We start from the raw sequence: 16,280 nt of genomic DNA on the forward strand, positions 1-16,280 counted from the left end.
TAGGAAATAAGATGGAGAACGGAACACTCCGCCTTCCTCACTAACCTGAGCAAGGGCTGCTTTCACTTGGAACTGAGAGAGAGTGGGGGCTGGGAGTGTGGAAGGAGCCAGGCTGTGCACAGACGTCCAAGCCGAGGAAAGAGTGTGCCCTGCGGCGACTTAGCCCACGAGCTAACGCCCTCGCTGGACCCGGCAAAGGCGGGCAAGTGGCAGCTGCCATTATCTCTGATATCCTGGTGGGAGAGCGCAGACAGTGTGTGAGAGGTTCCTCCTAGCGCCCCGGGAGTGAGATCCCATGTTCCTGGACAGAGGGGCAAGGTCATAGGCCCCTGCGTGGGCTGCGACCAGAGTCTTGGTGTGATCCCTGTATCCCCAACAGCGCACAGGGAGTGCGCGAAAGTGAACTTCCCTACGCCCGAACTTCTCCGGGCGGGCAGGGTGCCTCACCCAGCCATTCAAGCTAACATCTTGGGGAAGAAAAAATACAGAAGCACTAGGGGGAGAGGCGGGCAAGCAGTTTGCAATCTGTCTCTGGAGCAGATCTGCGGATCCAATCACTGAAATTAGCTTAACCCACAGTCTGCTCACCTCCCAACTGGCTTATGTGGCTCTAATTGACAAGGTCTCTCTCACATCAGCAATCTAAGGCAAGAGATGTGATATTTTTTAGTGTCTCTTGCTATGCATGTAGGGGCGGGGCTACTTCCTGTCAGCCGATACAGGATGAAAAACACAGTCCTACAGAACAAACCTCAGAAAACACTGCAGAAGTTAGACAGGATAGGCTGTAGGCTTTTTAACAAGGAAGAAGCATGCAGGAAACAATCCCACAGAATGCTAAGGCCAATTTAACTAGATATACCTGGAGAAATGAACAGAAGTCAACACGCCCCCCTACCTGCTTAAGCTGGTGGCTCTGATTGGCAGAGCTTACATACTCAGGGCTGTACATTAAAAAGAGGGACTTGGCAGCTTTTAAGACCTCCTGTTCTACAGGTAGCGACTACGGCATCTTCTTCCCAGCCAAAACAGTTACAAAGTGCAAAAAGCCTGGGGAGAGTGGTCCCACAGAGTGCTGAGGAATACTGGACATGCCATGCTCATAGAAAGGCACCTTGAAAACAATTGGCTCCCAGCCCTGCCTGATTACACTGGTGGCTCTGACTTACAAAGCCTTACCCAGAGCCCTGCACTGAGTGGGGATAGAGTGGGTATTTGCCAGCTCTTTGAGCCTCTTATTCTCCAGGTGGAGGCAGCAGCAACCTCATAGCTGGATCATCAGGCTGCTAATTCAAGAAGGAGAGACTAAGAGAGAGGCTCTGGGAAAATGGACTCTCCCATTGTTGGAGCCTGCAAATGCTAACAAGCCCCGACTACCAACAAGACTGAAGCCTAGTATATGACATCACCATAGAGACTCATCAACTACAAATCTCTGCCTAAGCGTGCCACAGGGGCAGAGCCTGGGGTACAGAGCCACTGACCAGGAAGAGGGAGAGGAAAGAAAAAGGAAGAAGATAACTTCTCAAAATAAAAAAAAATCCACAGACTTTATAACTTTTTCCACTTTTTTTTTTCTTTCATCTTCTTGTCTTTATTATTATTTTTCTTCCACCTTGGTCCTTTTATTCTCTGCTCATCTTATTCTTTTCTCTTCATCTTTAACTACATTACCCATAAGTGTTACATTTTCCTTTTTTTTCTTTTCTTCTTCTTTTCTCTCTATGAGGGTAACATTCCAAAACCCTTAACTCTCTCTTTTTTTCCTTTTTTCTTCTTTTCTTTTTTCTCCTTTTCTCTTAGTTTATTCTTTTCTCCTTTAGTTTTCCTCTCATTTGATCCTCACTCATAAACAAATTATTTTATTTGGGACTCAAATTTTTTCTTTGTGGCATTTTGGGTGCTTTTTATTTTGCTTTTTAACTCATTAGCATTCCCCCCAACCCTGGATCTCCATTCTATCTAGTTTTTGTTCCACTTAATACAATAGTAATTTTTTTTCCTTTTTCCTGTTTCCTTCTTATCCCTCTCATTATATCTCTTAGTCGACTATCACTTACAAGCAAATCATTTTATTCTTGACCCCAATTTTTTCCTTTTTTGCATTTTCTGGGTCCCTACCTCTTTTTTTTTTGCCCCTTTATCACTTCTCCCCAACTCAGGCCCTCCATTTTAGGTAGTTTTTGTTTCATTTAGCACAATATAATTCACATTTTTTCACGGTATTTTCTCAAGGAGGAAGGGAAAAAAGGAATAAAAAGAAATAATAAAAAATTTTTCTTTTTCTTCTTTATAAATTCTTATTAGTGTTATTAACAAAACCACCTTCAGATGCCATTAAGGAAAAGGAAATTGAATATCATGGATACAAAAGTGATGTAGCACAGATAGATGAGGAAAAATCTATGGAGAAAAAATTTAATAGATTGGAAACCCTGGAGTTAAATGACAGAGAATTTAAAATAGAAATCTTAAAAATACTCAGAGATATAGAGAAAACACAGAAAGGCAATTTAGGGAGTTCAAAAAACAACTCAACGAACACAAAGAATATATTACCAAGGAAATTGAAACTATGAAAACAAATCAAACAGAGATGAAAAATTTAATTCATGAACTGAACAATGAGGTAACAAGCTTAGCTAATAGAACAGGCCAGATAGAAGATAGGATTAGTGACATAAAAGACAAGCAACTTGCACAACAGAGAGAAGAGAGAGACTCAAAAATTTTATTTTTTTTGATTAATTTATTTACTTATTCATTTTTAGAGAGGAGAGAGAGAGAGAGAGAAAGACAGAGAAAGAGAAGGGGGGAGGAGCTGGAAGCATGAACTCCCATATGTGCCTTGACCAGGCAAGCCCAGGGTTTCAAACCAGCGACCTCAGCATTTCCAGGTCGACACTTTATCCACTGCACCACCACAGGTCAGGCCGAGACTCAAAAATTTTAAAAAGACCTGTGGTGGCGCAGTGGATAAAGCATTAACCTGAAAATGCTGAGGTCACCGGTTCGAAACCCTGGGCTTGCCTGGTCAAGGCACATATGGGAGTTGATGCTTCCAGCTCCTCCCCCCCCCCCTTCTGTCTCTCCTCTGTCTTTCCCTCTCCTCTCTAAAATCAATTAAAAAAATTTTTTTTTAAAAAAGAGAAAGCCCTACAGGAATTGTCTGACTCCATTAAAAAGACTAACATAAGAATAATAGGTATATCAGAAGGAGAAGAGAGAGAAAATGGAATGTATAACATATTCAAACAAATAATAGATGAGAACTTCCCAAGCCCGTGGAAAGAATTAAAGCCTCAAATTCAAGAAGCAAACAGAACACTGAATTTTCTTAACCCAAACAAACCTACTCCAAGGCAATATAATAAAATTGGCACAAACCAACAACAAAGAAAAAATTCTCAAGGCAGCCACGGCAAAGAAGAATACAACATATAAAGGAAGACCTATTAGATTATCATCAGATTTCTCAGCAGAAAATCTACAAGCAAGAAGAGAGTAGACCCCAATATTCAAAGTTCTGAAAGAGAGGAACTTCCAGCCAAGAATACTATACCCATTAAAGCTATCCTTCAAATACAAAGGAGAAATTAAACATTCACAGATACAGAAAAGATGAGGGAATTTATCATCAGAAAACCCCCACTTCAGGAAATAGTAAGGAAGGGTTTCCAACCAGATACAAAGAACAAAACAAAAAAAAAACCCAAGAAAATCTCCACCAAGAACACAATAAAACCAATTTAAACTGTGACAACAAAAACAAAAAAACAAAAGGGGGAGAGGACAGAGATTAACAGTAGCAAAGGACGATAAAGTGCAGAAGCACTCATAAGATAGTATACTACAATGAACATGGTAGGTACCCTTTTCATTACTTAATTGTAACCACTCCTGAAAAAACCACCACAGAAGAACATGACTTGGCCCTGGCCAGTTGGCTCAGTGGTAGAGCGTCGGCCTAGCGTGCGGAGGACCCGGGTTCGATTCCCAGCCAGGGCACATAGGAGAAGCGCCCATTTGCTTCTCCACCCCTCCGCCGCGCTTTCCTCTCTGTCTCTCTCTTCCCCTCCTGCAGCCAAGGCTCCATTGGAGCAAAGATGGCCCGGGTGCTGGGCATGGCTCTGTGGCCTCTGCCTCAGGCGCTAGAGTGGCTCTGGTCGCAATATGGCGACACCCAGGATGGGCAGAGCATCGCCCCCTGGGGGGCAGAGCACCGCCCCTGGTGGGCGTGCCAGGTGGATCCCGGTCGGGCGCATGCGGGAGTCTGTCTGACTGTCTCTCCCTGTTTCCAGCTTCAGAAAAATGAAGAAGAAGAAAAAAAAAAAAAGAAGAACATGACTTAAAAAAGGTAGTAACAGAGAAAAGAAGTATGGATTACAACCAAACAAAAACAAATGATAGAAAAACAAAAGAGAAGAATCAAACAAGATACAAAACTAACAGAAAGCAATTTATAAAATAGCAATAGGAAACCCTCAAGTGTTAATAATTACACTAAATGTAAATGAATTAAATTTACCAATAAAAAGACACAGAGTAGCAGAACGAATTAAAAAAGAAAATCCAACTGTATGCTGCCCTCAAGAAACACATCTAAGCAACAAGGATAAAAACAAATTCAAAGTGAAAGGCTGGAAAACAATACTCCAAGCAAATAACATCCAAAAAAAAGCAGGTGTAGCAAAACTCATATCTAATAATGCTGACTACAAGACAGCAAAAGTAATCAGAGACAAAAATGATCCATTTTATAATGATTAAGGGGACACTGAATCAAGAAGACATAACAATTCTTAATATATATATACCAAACCAAGGAGCACCAAAATATTTAAGACAGCCATTGATTGACCTAATAACAAAAACTGACAAAAATAAAATCATACTTGGAGACCTCAATACATGATCTGATGGCGGACGGCTCTAGATCATTCATCCAAACAGAAAATCAATAAAAATATATTGGCCTTAAATGAAACACTAGAGCAATTGGATATTATAGACATCTTCAGGACATTTCATCCCAAAGCGACAATGTATATATTTTTCTCTAGTGTGCATGGAACATTCTCAAGAATTGACCATATGTTGGGCCACAAAAATAACATCAGCAAATTCAGAAAAATTGAAATTCTACCAAGCATATTTTCTGATTAGAAAGCCTTAAAACTAGAATTCAACTGCAAAAAAAAGGTTAAGAAACCCCACAAAAATGTGGAAACTAAACAACATACTTTTAAAAAATGAGTGGGTCAAAGAAGAAATAAGCACAGAGATCAAAAGATATATATAGACAAATGAAAATGACAATATGACATATCAGAATCTCTGGGATGCAGCAAAAGCAGTAATAAGAGGGAAGTTCATATCACTTCAGGCCTATATGAACAAACAAGAGACGGCCCAAGTAAACCACTTAACTTCACACCTTAAGGAAGTAGAAAAAGAAGAACAAAGACAACCCAAAACCAGCCGAAGAAAGGAAATAATAAAAATTAGAGCAGAAATAAATGAAATACAGAATAAACAAACTATAGAAAAAAATTAGTAAAACAAGGAGCTGGTTCTTTGAAAAGATCAACAAAATTGACAAACCCTTGGCAAGACTCACCAAGGAAAAAAGAGAAAAAACTTATATAAACAAAAATCCAAAATGAAAGAGGAGAAATCACAACAGACATTATAGATATACAAAGAATTATTGTAGACTACTATGAAAAACTATATGCCACCAAATTCAACAATCTAGAAGAAATGGATAAATTTCTAGAACAATGCAACCTTCCTAGACTGAGCCATGAAGAAGCAGAAAACCTAAACAGACCAATTAGCAGGGAAGAAATAGAAAAAACTATTAAAAACCTCCCCTAAAATAAAAGTCCAGGCCCAGACAATTATACTAGTAAATGCTATCAAACATTCAAAGAAGACTTGGTTCCTATTCGACTCAAAGTCTTCCAAAAATTGAAGAAGAAGCAATACTTCCAAACATATTTTATGAGGCCAACATAACCCTCATACCGAAACCTGGCAAGGATGGCACAAAAAAAGAAAACTACAGTGTGCGGGGGACCCGGGTTCAATTCCCGGCCAGGGCACACAGGAGAAGCGCCCATTTGCTTCTCCACTCCCACCCCCTCCTTCCTCTCTGTCTCTCTCTTCCCCTCCCGCAGCCAAGGCTCCATTGGAGCAAAGATGGCCTGGGCGCTGGGGATGGCTCCTTGGCCTCTGCCCCAGGCGCTAGAGTGGCTCTGGTCGCGGCAGAGCAACGCCTCGGAGGGGCAGAGCATCGCCCCCTGGTGGGCAGAGCATCGCCCCTGGTGGGTGTGCCGGGTGGATCCCGGTCGGGTGCATGCAGGAGTCTGTCTGACTGTCTCTCCCTGTTTCCAGCTTCAGAAAAGTACAAAAAAAAAAAAAAAAAAAGAAAAAAAAAAAGAAAAAAGAAAACTACAGACCAATATCTCTAATGAATACAGATGCTAAAATACTAAACAAAATACTAGCAAATCGAATACAACAACATATTAAAAAAAATAATACATCATGATCAAGTGGGATTCATCCCAGAATCTCAATACGTAAAACAGTTAACGTAATACACCATATCAACAAAACAAAGAACAAAAACCACATGATCTTATCAATAGATGCAGAAAAGGCATTTGATAAAATGCAACACAACTTTATGTTTAAAACACTCAACAAAATGGGTATAGAAGGAAAATATCTCAACATGATAAAGACCATATATGATAAACCATCAGCTAACATCATATTAAATGGCATAAAACTGAGGACTTTCCCCCTTAAATCAGGAATAAGACAGGGTTGTCCACTCTCTCTATTCTTATTTAACATGGTGCTAGAAGTTCTAGCCCGAGCAATCAGACAAGATAAAGAAATAAAGGCATCCATATTGGAAAAGAAGAAGTAAAGGTTTCACTTTTTGCAGGTGATATGATCCTATGCATGGAAAACCCCGAAGACTCCACAAAAAGATTACTAGAAACAATAAATCAATACAGTAAGGTCACAGGATACAAAATTAATATACAAAAGTCCATAGCCTTTCTATATGCCAACAATGAAACATTAGAAAATGAACTCAAAAAAATAATCTTTTTCATGATTGCAACAACAACAACAAAAAATACCTAGGAATAAACATAACAAAGAATGTAAAGGACCTATATAATGAAAACTACAAAGCATTATTAAGGGAAATTGAAAAAGACACAGTGAGATGGAAAAATATTCCTTGTTCTTGGATAGGAATAATAAATCTAATCAAAATGACCATATTACCCAAAGCAATATACAAATTTAATGCAATTCCCATCAAAATTCCAATGACATTTTTTAAAGAAATGGAACAAAAAATCATCAGATTTATATGGAACTATGAAAAACCCCAAATAACCAAAGCAATCCTAAGGCAAAAGAACAAAGCTGAGGGCATTACAATACCTGACTTCAAATTATATTACAGAGCCACGACAATCAAAACAGCATGGTATTGGCAGAAAAATAAACACTCAGACCAATGGAACAGAATAGAAAGTCCAGAAATAAAACCACATATCTATGGCCAAATAATTTTTGATAAAGGGGCCAACAACGCACAATGGAGAAAAGAAAGCCTTTTTAACAAACAGTGCTGGGAAAACTGAAAAGCCACATGCAAAAGAATGAAACTCGACTACAGTTTGTCCCCTTGTACTAAAATTAATTCAAAATGGATCAAAGACCTAAATATAAGACCTGAAACAATAAAGTACATAGAAGAAGACATAGGTTCTAAACTCATGGACCTTGGTTTTAAAGAGCATTTTATGAATTTGACTCCAAAGGCAAGAGAAGTGAAGGGAAAGATAAATGAATAGGATTACATCAGACTAAGAAGTTTTTGCTCAGCAAGAGAAACTGACAACAAAATAAACAGACAGCTAACTAAATAGGAAATGATATTTTCAAACAAAAGCTCAGATAAGGGCCTAATATTCAAAATATACAAAGAACTCATAAAACTCAACAATAAACAAAGAAACAATCCAATAAAAAAGTGGGAAGAGGACATGAACAGATACTTCTTTCTCCCAGGAAGAAATACAAATGGCCAACAGATATATGTAAAGATGCTCAGCTTCATTAGTTATTAGAGAAATGCAAATCAAAACTATAATGAGATACCACCTCACACTTGTTAGATTAGCTATTATCAACAAGACAGGTAATAGCAAGTGTTGGAGAGGCTGTGGAGAAAAAGGAACCCTCATCCATTGTTGGTGGGAATGTAAAGTAATACAACCATTATGGAAGAAAGTATGGTTGTTCCTCAAAAAACTGAAAATGGAACTACCTTATGACCCAGCAATCCCTCTACTGGGTATATACCCCCAAAATTCAGAAACATTGATACGTAAAGACAACATGTAGCCCCATGTTCATTGCAGCATTGTTCACAGTGGCGAAGACATGGAAATAACCAAAAAGACCTTCAATAGATGACTGGATAAAGATGTGGCACATATACACTATGGACTACTACTCAGCCATAAGAAATGATGACATCGGATCACTTACAATAAAATGGATGGATCTTGATAACATTATACGGAGTGAAATAAATAAATCAGAAAAAACTAAGAACTGCATGATTTCATACATAGGTGGAACAAAAAACGAGACTAAGAGATATGAACAAGAGTGTAGTTGTTGGGGGGGGAGGAGAGGGAGGGAGAGGGGGAAGGGGAGGGGGAGGGGCACAAGGAAAATCAGATAGAAGGTGACGGAGGACAATCTGACTTTGGGTGATGAATATGCAACATAATTGAATGACAAGATAACCTGGAGATGTTTTCTTTGAACATATGTACACTGATTTATTGATGTTACCCCATTAAAATTAATAAAAATTTATTTAAAAAAATAAATAAAAATAATAAAAAAGATGTTATATACAATAGAATATTAATCAGCCATAAGAAATAATGAAATACTGCCATTTGTGACAAATTGATGGACTTTGAGTATATTATGCTAAGCAAAATTAAGTCAGATAGAAAAACTAAGAACCATATGATTTTACTCATATATGAGATATAACACTGAAACTCATAGACACAAACAGTATGGTGGTTACGAGGAGTGGAGGGGTTAGTAAAAGGTAAAGAGAGGTATAGATATTGTGATGAAGATGATTTGATTTTGGGTGGTGGGTACACATGTATCAAAGAAATCTAAACAATCTTGTTAACCACTGTCAGTTCAATAAATTTAATAAAAAAATTAAAATCTAGTTGAAAAAATTGTTTAGAAAATTTATTTTTAGATTAAAGATGACATAAAATATTATATTAGTTTCAGGTGCACAACATAGTGATTAGATATTTATGTAACTTACAAAGTGATCAACCGTCAGACATCATTCATAGTTATTATAATATTATTGCCTATATTCCCTATGCTGTACTTTAAATCTCCATATCTATTTTTATAATTTGCAATCTGTAATTTTTAATTCAACATACTTTTTTGTTTTGCTTGTTAGATAAGTCACCAAATCACATTAATACTAAGGTTGAGCTTCTGCTGCCTCCTGGTGGCTGCTGGGGTTATCACATTTTTTTTAACTTGATCACAATGAATGTAGATTGAGTTTATAACCCTAAGGTCATAAAACATGATAGTTGTAGGGAACCTTGGATTTGTTAAATCCAATCTAAAAGGAAGGTATTCATGCTTAGAAAAGTATAGATTATGCTGATTAGAAACACTTTATAGTATTCTCCTTCCTTCCTTCCTTCCTTCCTTCCTTCCTTCCTTCCTTCCTTCCTTCCTTCCTTCCTCCCCAAAGTATTGTGTTGAGGCAAGGAGATAGAAATAAAGAATGGACCCTACACATATACCACATGGCATAAAAAGATGTGTAAATAAGTAAATGTGATATAAGTACCCCATATTATGTTAGAAGTCTGTTAGGATAAAAGCAAGATTAATATATTCCTGATATTGAGGTGCTAAGAAAAAGCTTAGGAAAGATGAAATTCAAGTTAAATATTAAGGATAAGTGGTTGTGTTCCAGGTGTATCGGGTAGTGATGACTTCTGTCATAGGGAGAAGAATCAATAAGGACACAGGGCATACCATTACAAGACCCTTTCTTAAGGAAGTAGGAGGAAGTTGAGAGACAGGGGAAGTGATTTCAGATAAAATGAAAAATATGGCTGGAGATGTAGGGAGATCGTAGAGAGTTTGTACAATAATAAGTCATTCAAACTTTGTTCTGCAGGTAAGGTGGAGTTTCCGATTGAAGTGTTAGCAATACTGCAGTAATATGATTGAACTCATCTGTTATTCTGGTGATAGTGTTGGTTGGTGGAAGGTGGGCAGGAGGGACTGAAGCAGGAAGTCTGTCAATGTTATTATAACTCACGAGGCAGAAAATAAAGACTTGGACAAGAACAGAAACCTAATCCGTGTTGTCCATTGCTGTGTCCCAAGAGTTTAGAACATTGCCTTGCACTAAGTAAATCTTTGTTGAACAAATGAAAAGACAGTGATGCTGTAATCTCCATTTATAATTATATCATAATTTTATTAATCATTTTATTGGTGGTTTTTCTACTTTTTTCTTTCTTTTTTTTGTGTGTGACAGAGAGAGACAGAGAGAGGGACAGATAGGAACAGACAGGAAGGAAGGGAGATAGATGAGAAGCATCAATTCTTTGTTGTGGCACCTTAGTTGTTCATTGATTGCTTTCTTATATGTGTCCTGATGTGGGGGGGGGGTTCAACAGAGCGAGTGACCCCTTGCTCAAGCCAGTGACCCTGCACTCAAGCCAAGTGAGCCCTCACTCAAGCTGGTGACCATGGGGTTTCGAACCTGTCCCAGTCTGACAATCTACCCATGGTGCCACTGCCTGGCCAGGCTCTACTTCTTTTTTTTTTTTTGCATCTTGGGACATAAATATTTGTCTAAATTTAAACATTTTTTCCTTAAAATATATCAGTTACATGGAATTACTTATTATTTATTGTGGTAAGCCTTGGCCAACTCTACCAAGAACAGACTGTTCTAAGAGCCCAGGACATACTTGGTCAGCCGTCTAGAGATGGCCAATGTCATACAGTTGCACCGAAACCTACATGGATGCAGGTCTGGTCATGTTAGGGTTTTCCATAACATGATAAGACCTCACCTTAAGTGGGTTGGTAACCGTCATTATAACCCAAGTATATGTCCTATGAGAGAACAGGGGGACTTTAGAGGTCCTGCTCCTTGACCTCCTCCCAGCCTGATGACATCAAGTATTCCTTGCTGAAATATGTATTCTCTGAGTTTACTGTAGTAGAATATAAAAGCAGTAAAAATATATTTTGTTGTTCCAATTATCAAAACTAGTTTCCTATAGAATTATAGGTCAGAGGGTGGGTAGAACACATATTTAAAATAGGTATGTTAAGTGAGAATAAGAATATATTCCACATTTGATCGAAACTGTAATATCATTCATTGTACAGAGAAGTAAAGTTCACATTTACAAACCTGGCAAATACAATTCAGACAATAAACAAGACAAAACAAAAATCACAGACCAATTGCATAAACCATAGAATTTACTTTCTTTATCGGAAAAACAACTTTAGAAAAAGAAAATTCACTAAGGATACCTTACCTTGGCCTGGAATGTCATTAGGAAGTTTGTGATTCTTCCAGATGAATGTGGGCCTCATGTCCACCGGTTTAGTGAAATTTTTGTGAGTGTCATAAGTCAAAAGAAGCTTGTACTGTGTCAGGGCATGAAAAAAAAAATGAACAGAAAAAGATTTTTAGAATGACTTTTAATGAAATGACTGTCCTGTCAAATGATTATTTGAATTTCATAGTAACAGTTCTCAGTGAAACAAGATAGTGTTAACCAGCTGTAGGGAAGCTTGTTAGGATCCATTTATTGCTTCATAGAATGAATGCAGATTTAAGCTCCATGTGGGTCATTTAGTTTTCTGGGGTTTTTTTGTTTGTTTGTTTAATTATCATACACTATGTCTTTGGGTTTTTAGAGAACTGGTTCAAGTCTTTCATTTTATAAATTTTAAAATAGAGACCAAGACCAATAGACCATTGAGCATCTATGAAAAGATGATCAATGTCACAAATCATCGGAGAAATGCAAATTAAAACCACAATGAGGTATCACCTCACAACTGTCAGAATGGAGCTCATCAATAAATCAATAAACAACAAGTGTTATTGAGAATATGAAGAATGAACCCACACGCACTGCGGCTGGGAATGAATACGGTGCAGCCACTGTGGAAAGTAGTATAGAAGTTCTTCAAAAACTTGAAAACAGAACTGTATGATGACTCAGTGATTCCACTTTGGGGTATATATTTGAAGAAATCCCAAACAATAAATTTGAAAGAATATATACACCCTTATGTCCATTGCACTGTTTTTTTGCAAAAGCCAAGATATGGTAACAACCCAAGAGTCCATCAGTAGATGAATGGATAAAAAAAAAGCTGTACGTTTTTGTACAGCTTTTTTTGTACGTTTATACAATGAAATATTACTTGGCCATAACAAAGAAGGAAATCTTATCATTTGTGATAGCATGGACCTAGAGTGCATTATCCAAAATGAAATAAGTCAGTCAGAGAAAAGACAGTACCACATGATTTCATTTATATGTAAAATCTAAAGAACAAAAGAAATAAACAAAATAGAAACAGATTTACAGATACAGAGAACAGACATGATGGTTGTCAGAGGGGAGGAGGGGTTAGAGAACTAGATGTAAAAGGTGAAGGAATTTAGAAGTACAGATTGGTAGTCACAAAATAGTCACAGGATGTAAAGTACAGCATAGGGGATAGAGTCAATAATATTGTAATAACTATGTATGGTGCCAGATAGGTATTTGAAACATCTAGGGAATCACTATGTAAAGTATATGATTATCTTACCACAATGCTGTGCATATGAAACTAACATAAAATAATATTGGGTATAAACTGTCATTGAAAATTTAAAAATGTAAAAAACAGTAAAGATAAAACAGAAGCTAAGAGAAACTAAATTATTATTTCCAAGTTTCTTGAGAAGTGAAGCACCAAAATTTTCCACAATATTAAGTTGCCATTCAAAATGATGTCTTGAGAAAATGCACCACAGCTAAATATTTAATATAAATTTCCATTTGGATACATGTCAAGGGGCTCTGAAATAATTCTACATTTCTTAGGTTCTGTCAACTACAAAATTTACAAATCTTTTCTATTCCTTTCCTCTAATGCATTTTCTTATACATAATACTAGGTTTTTAAGATGAAAGTCTTTTTTTTTTCAAGTAACCTGACAATGGGAATAATAATGTATCTTTAAATTACTGCTATGCACATTGCATCAGCTTTTAAGAGGCATCTAAAAAATAATCCTCTTTCTAAATTCACCACCATTCCCTTAAAACATTCTGTACAAAAATGTTACATCCTGAAAAACACACTCTTACCTTGACAGCAGAATCTATAATTGCACACATTGAGGGTAAGAAATATCCTATATATTAGGGTATGATGCAGTGAATCTCTACTGAGACTTACTCTAGATACAGAATAATAATATACCTGTAGACCTGTGCTTTGAAAATTAATCTCTGGTTTTTCCATATACACATATTAGAAAGCACAATTGGTGGCATTAGATTATTGAAAAATTTAGCTATATTTGCCTTCAGAGAGAATAAATGCACAGAACAACATTTTGTGTTTTGAAGAGCAGCCACCATGCTGACATAGAATCTTATCACAAGTATTTGCTTCTCATCCCGAGTGCAAATAACCTAGAGGGGAGTGTATTTATCTTTGTTGTACTATGAGTAACTGAAGCATGAAGGGGTCTTATTTTAAGGTATTTCCATCAAATGTATGCTAAATATAGCATATTAAAATCCAATATTGTAACTGAAAACTTTGGATTATGTTTTGAAATTCTGCTCCTAAATTTCTGGCTTAACTTTCTTTAGCTTTCCACATTTTCCATTACTGATATCTTTGACAAACGTGGCTCAATATGTACATTCATAAGAATGCCATAATGTGCACACTGGAAAAGTACATGAAAACAAATAATTTTTTTCTCTTATAGTCTCAGTTAAGCAAGGACACAATCTATTAAACACAAAAAGCTTCCACTGATAATTTGGTTGGCTACAACGGGGGTTTTCATAGTTTGGATAGGCACTTCTTAGGGTGACATAAAGGTAGGCATTTTGTTCTCAAATTAAATAATCAGCCATTAACTATGTGCCAGATAATAAGCTAAGCATTGAAAACATGTAGAGGTAAGACCCATTTCTTTTCTTTTAAGAACCTACTAAAGTGGAGAGAAGAAAAGGCATATATAATGTGAATAAAAGCATAGCATTATAGGGCTGTTTATACATGCCAGAGAGATTACACAGTGATCGTTATGAGCATTCAGGTGGAGAGAACAGGAAATGTTTCATTGAAAAAAATTTTTTTTGTATTGTTTTGAAGTGAGAAGCAAGGAGGCAGAGAGATACACTCCTGCATGCACCTGACCGGGATTCACCAGGCATGCCCACCAGAGTGTGATGCTCTGCCCATCTGGGGCATCGCTCCATTGCAACCAGAGCCATTCTAGTGCCTGAGGTGGAGGCTATGGATCCATCCTTAGCACACAGGCCAACTTTGCTCCAATGGAGCCTTGGCTATGGGAGGGAAAGAGAGAGATAGAGAGAGAGGAGAGGGGAAAGGATGGAGAAGCAGATGGGCACCTTTCCTGTGTACCCTGACCAGTAATCAAACTCAGGACTTCCACACACTGGGCCAATGCTCTACCACTGAGCCAGCTGGCCAGGGCTCATTGAAATTTTTAGTTGTGGAAATGAATAAATAATTTTTACAAGAGAACTGTCACCTCTGATTGATATCCCATTAAAAGTTTGGACATTTTTTCTTCTTTTTTTTACAGAGACAGAGAGAGGGATAGATAGGGACAGACAGACAGGAACAGAGAGAGATGAGAAACATCAATCATCAGTTTTTTGTTGCGACACCTTAGTTGTTCATTGATTGCTTTCTCATATGTGCCTTGACTGTGGGCCTTCAGCAGACCAAGTAACCCATTGCTCAAGCCAGTGACCTTGGGTCCAAGCTGGTGAGCTTTTGCTCAAACTAGATGAGCCCGTGCTCAAGCTGGCGACCTCAGGTCTCGAACCTGGGTCCTCCACATCCCAGTCTGACGCTCTATCCACTGCGCCATCACCTGGTCAGGCTAGTTTGGTCTTTATACCAATTTATTCTACGTGGTATTTTTTAATATAGTAAATAGAGTGGATATTCTGAATAAAAACTTTCATGGGTCAAAAGTTTCATGGGTCAAAATGAGCATAACTGTGATCTAATATAAACTGACTTCCAGAAGTTATGTTTATGTAACTTCTTTAATTCCTTCACTATTACTTACCTCCCAAGTTACCCCTCCTCAGCCAATCACTTCAACCCAAATTCTCGATAAGAAGTCACACATACCTTGTTGGTATCCACAGAGGTATACAGAAGTGCCATAATATTATCAATATCACCAAAGTCGTCCAAAGTCACAGGACCCATATACCCTAGAGCAAAATCAGAGAGTTAGACGTCTTTGTTAACTTGCTGACTGAAAGACCAGTTAGATTCTGATGGATTGGTTCTTGGCCCTGAGATTTCTGAAGAATATTTTAATTAGAGATGCTATTTAGTTAAAAGAAAAAGCCTGACCGGGCAGTGGCGCAGTGGATAGAGTATCGGACTGGGATGCGGAAGACCCAGGTTTGAGACCCTGAGGTCGTCAGCTTGAGCGAGGGCTCATCTGGTTTGAGCAAAAGCTCACCAGCTTGAGCCCAAGGTCGCTGGCTCGAGCAAGGGGTTACTCGGTCTGCTGAAGACCCGCGGTCAAGGCAATCAATGAACAATTAAGGTGTTGCAATGTGCAACAAAAAACTAATGATTGATGCTTCTCATCTCTCCATTCCTGTCTGTCTGTCCCTGTCTATCCCTCTCTCTGACTCTCTCTCTGTCTCTGTAAAAAAAAAAAAAAAAAAAAAGGAAAAATCTTTTTTATTGTATTTAGGGTGGCACTAAATGTAATAGGTTCCTCCTGATTATTAGTGAGAAGTTTTTGCTAAGAATATTTATTAATCTAGTATCACAGTGTGTATGTCACTGTGCAATCTCAGATTGTAAGAAGATTAAAATCC

The 16,280-nt window shown here is 37.8% G+C and overlaps 1 protein-coding gene across 3 annotated transcripts in view; it reads right to left on the reverse strand.

Moving 5' to 3' along the window:
- GUCY2C (guanylate cyclase 2C) overlaps window positions 1–16,280 on the reverse strand; it is an 89,570-nt gene that overhangs the window by 47,686 nt on the left and 25,604 nt on the right. For all 3 annotated transcript variants that reach the window (XM_066264534.1, XM_066264533.1, XM_066264535.1), the window contains 2 exons: window positions 15,571–15,656; window positions 11,688–11,799 (listed from right to left, as the gene is read on the reverse strand). In XM_066264534.1, the coding sequence (XP_066120631.1) occupies window positions 11,688–11,799; window positions 15,571–15,656 (198 nt within the window). The remainder of the gene's footprint in view (window positions 1–11,687; window positions 11,800–15,570; window positions 15,657–16,280) is intronic.

Source organism: Saccopteryx bilineata, chromosome 1 (genome assembly GCF_036850765.1).
Source record: "Saccopteryx bilineata isolate mSacBil1 chromosome 1, mSacBil1_pri_phased_curated, whole genome shotgun sequence".
Taxonomy (NCBI): Eukaryota; Metazoa; Chordata; class Mammalia; order Chiroptera; family Emballonuridae; genus Saccopteryx; species Saccopteryx bilineata.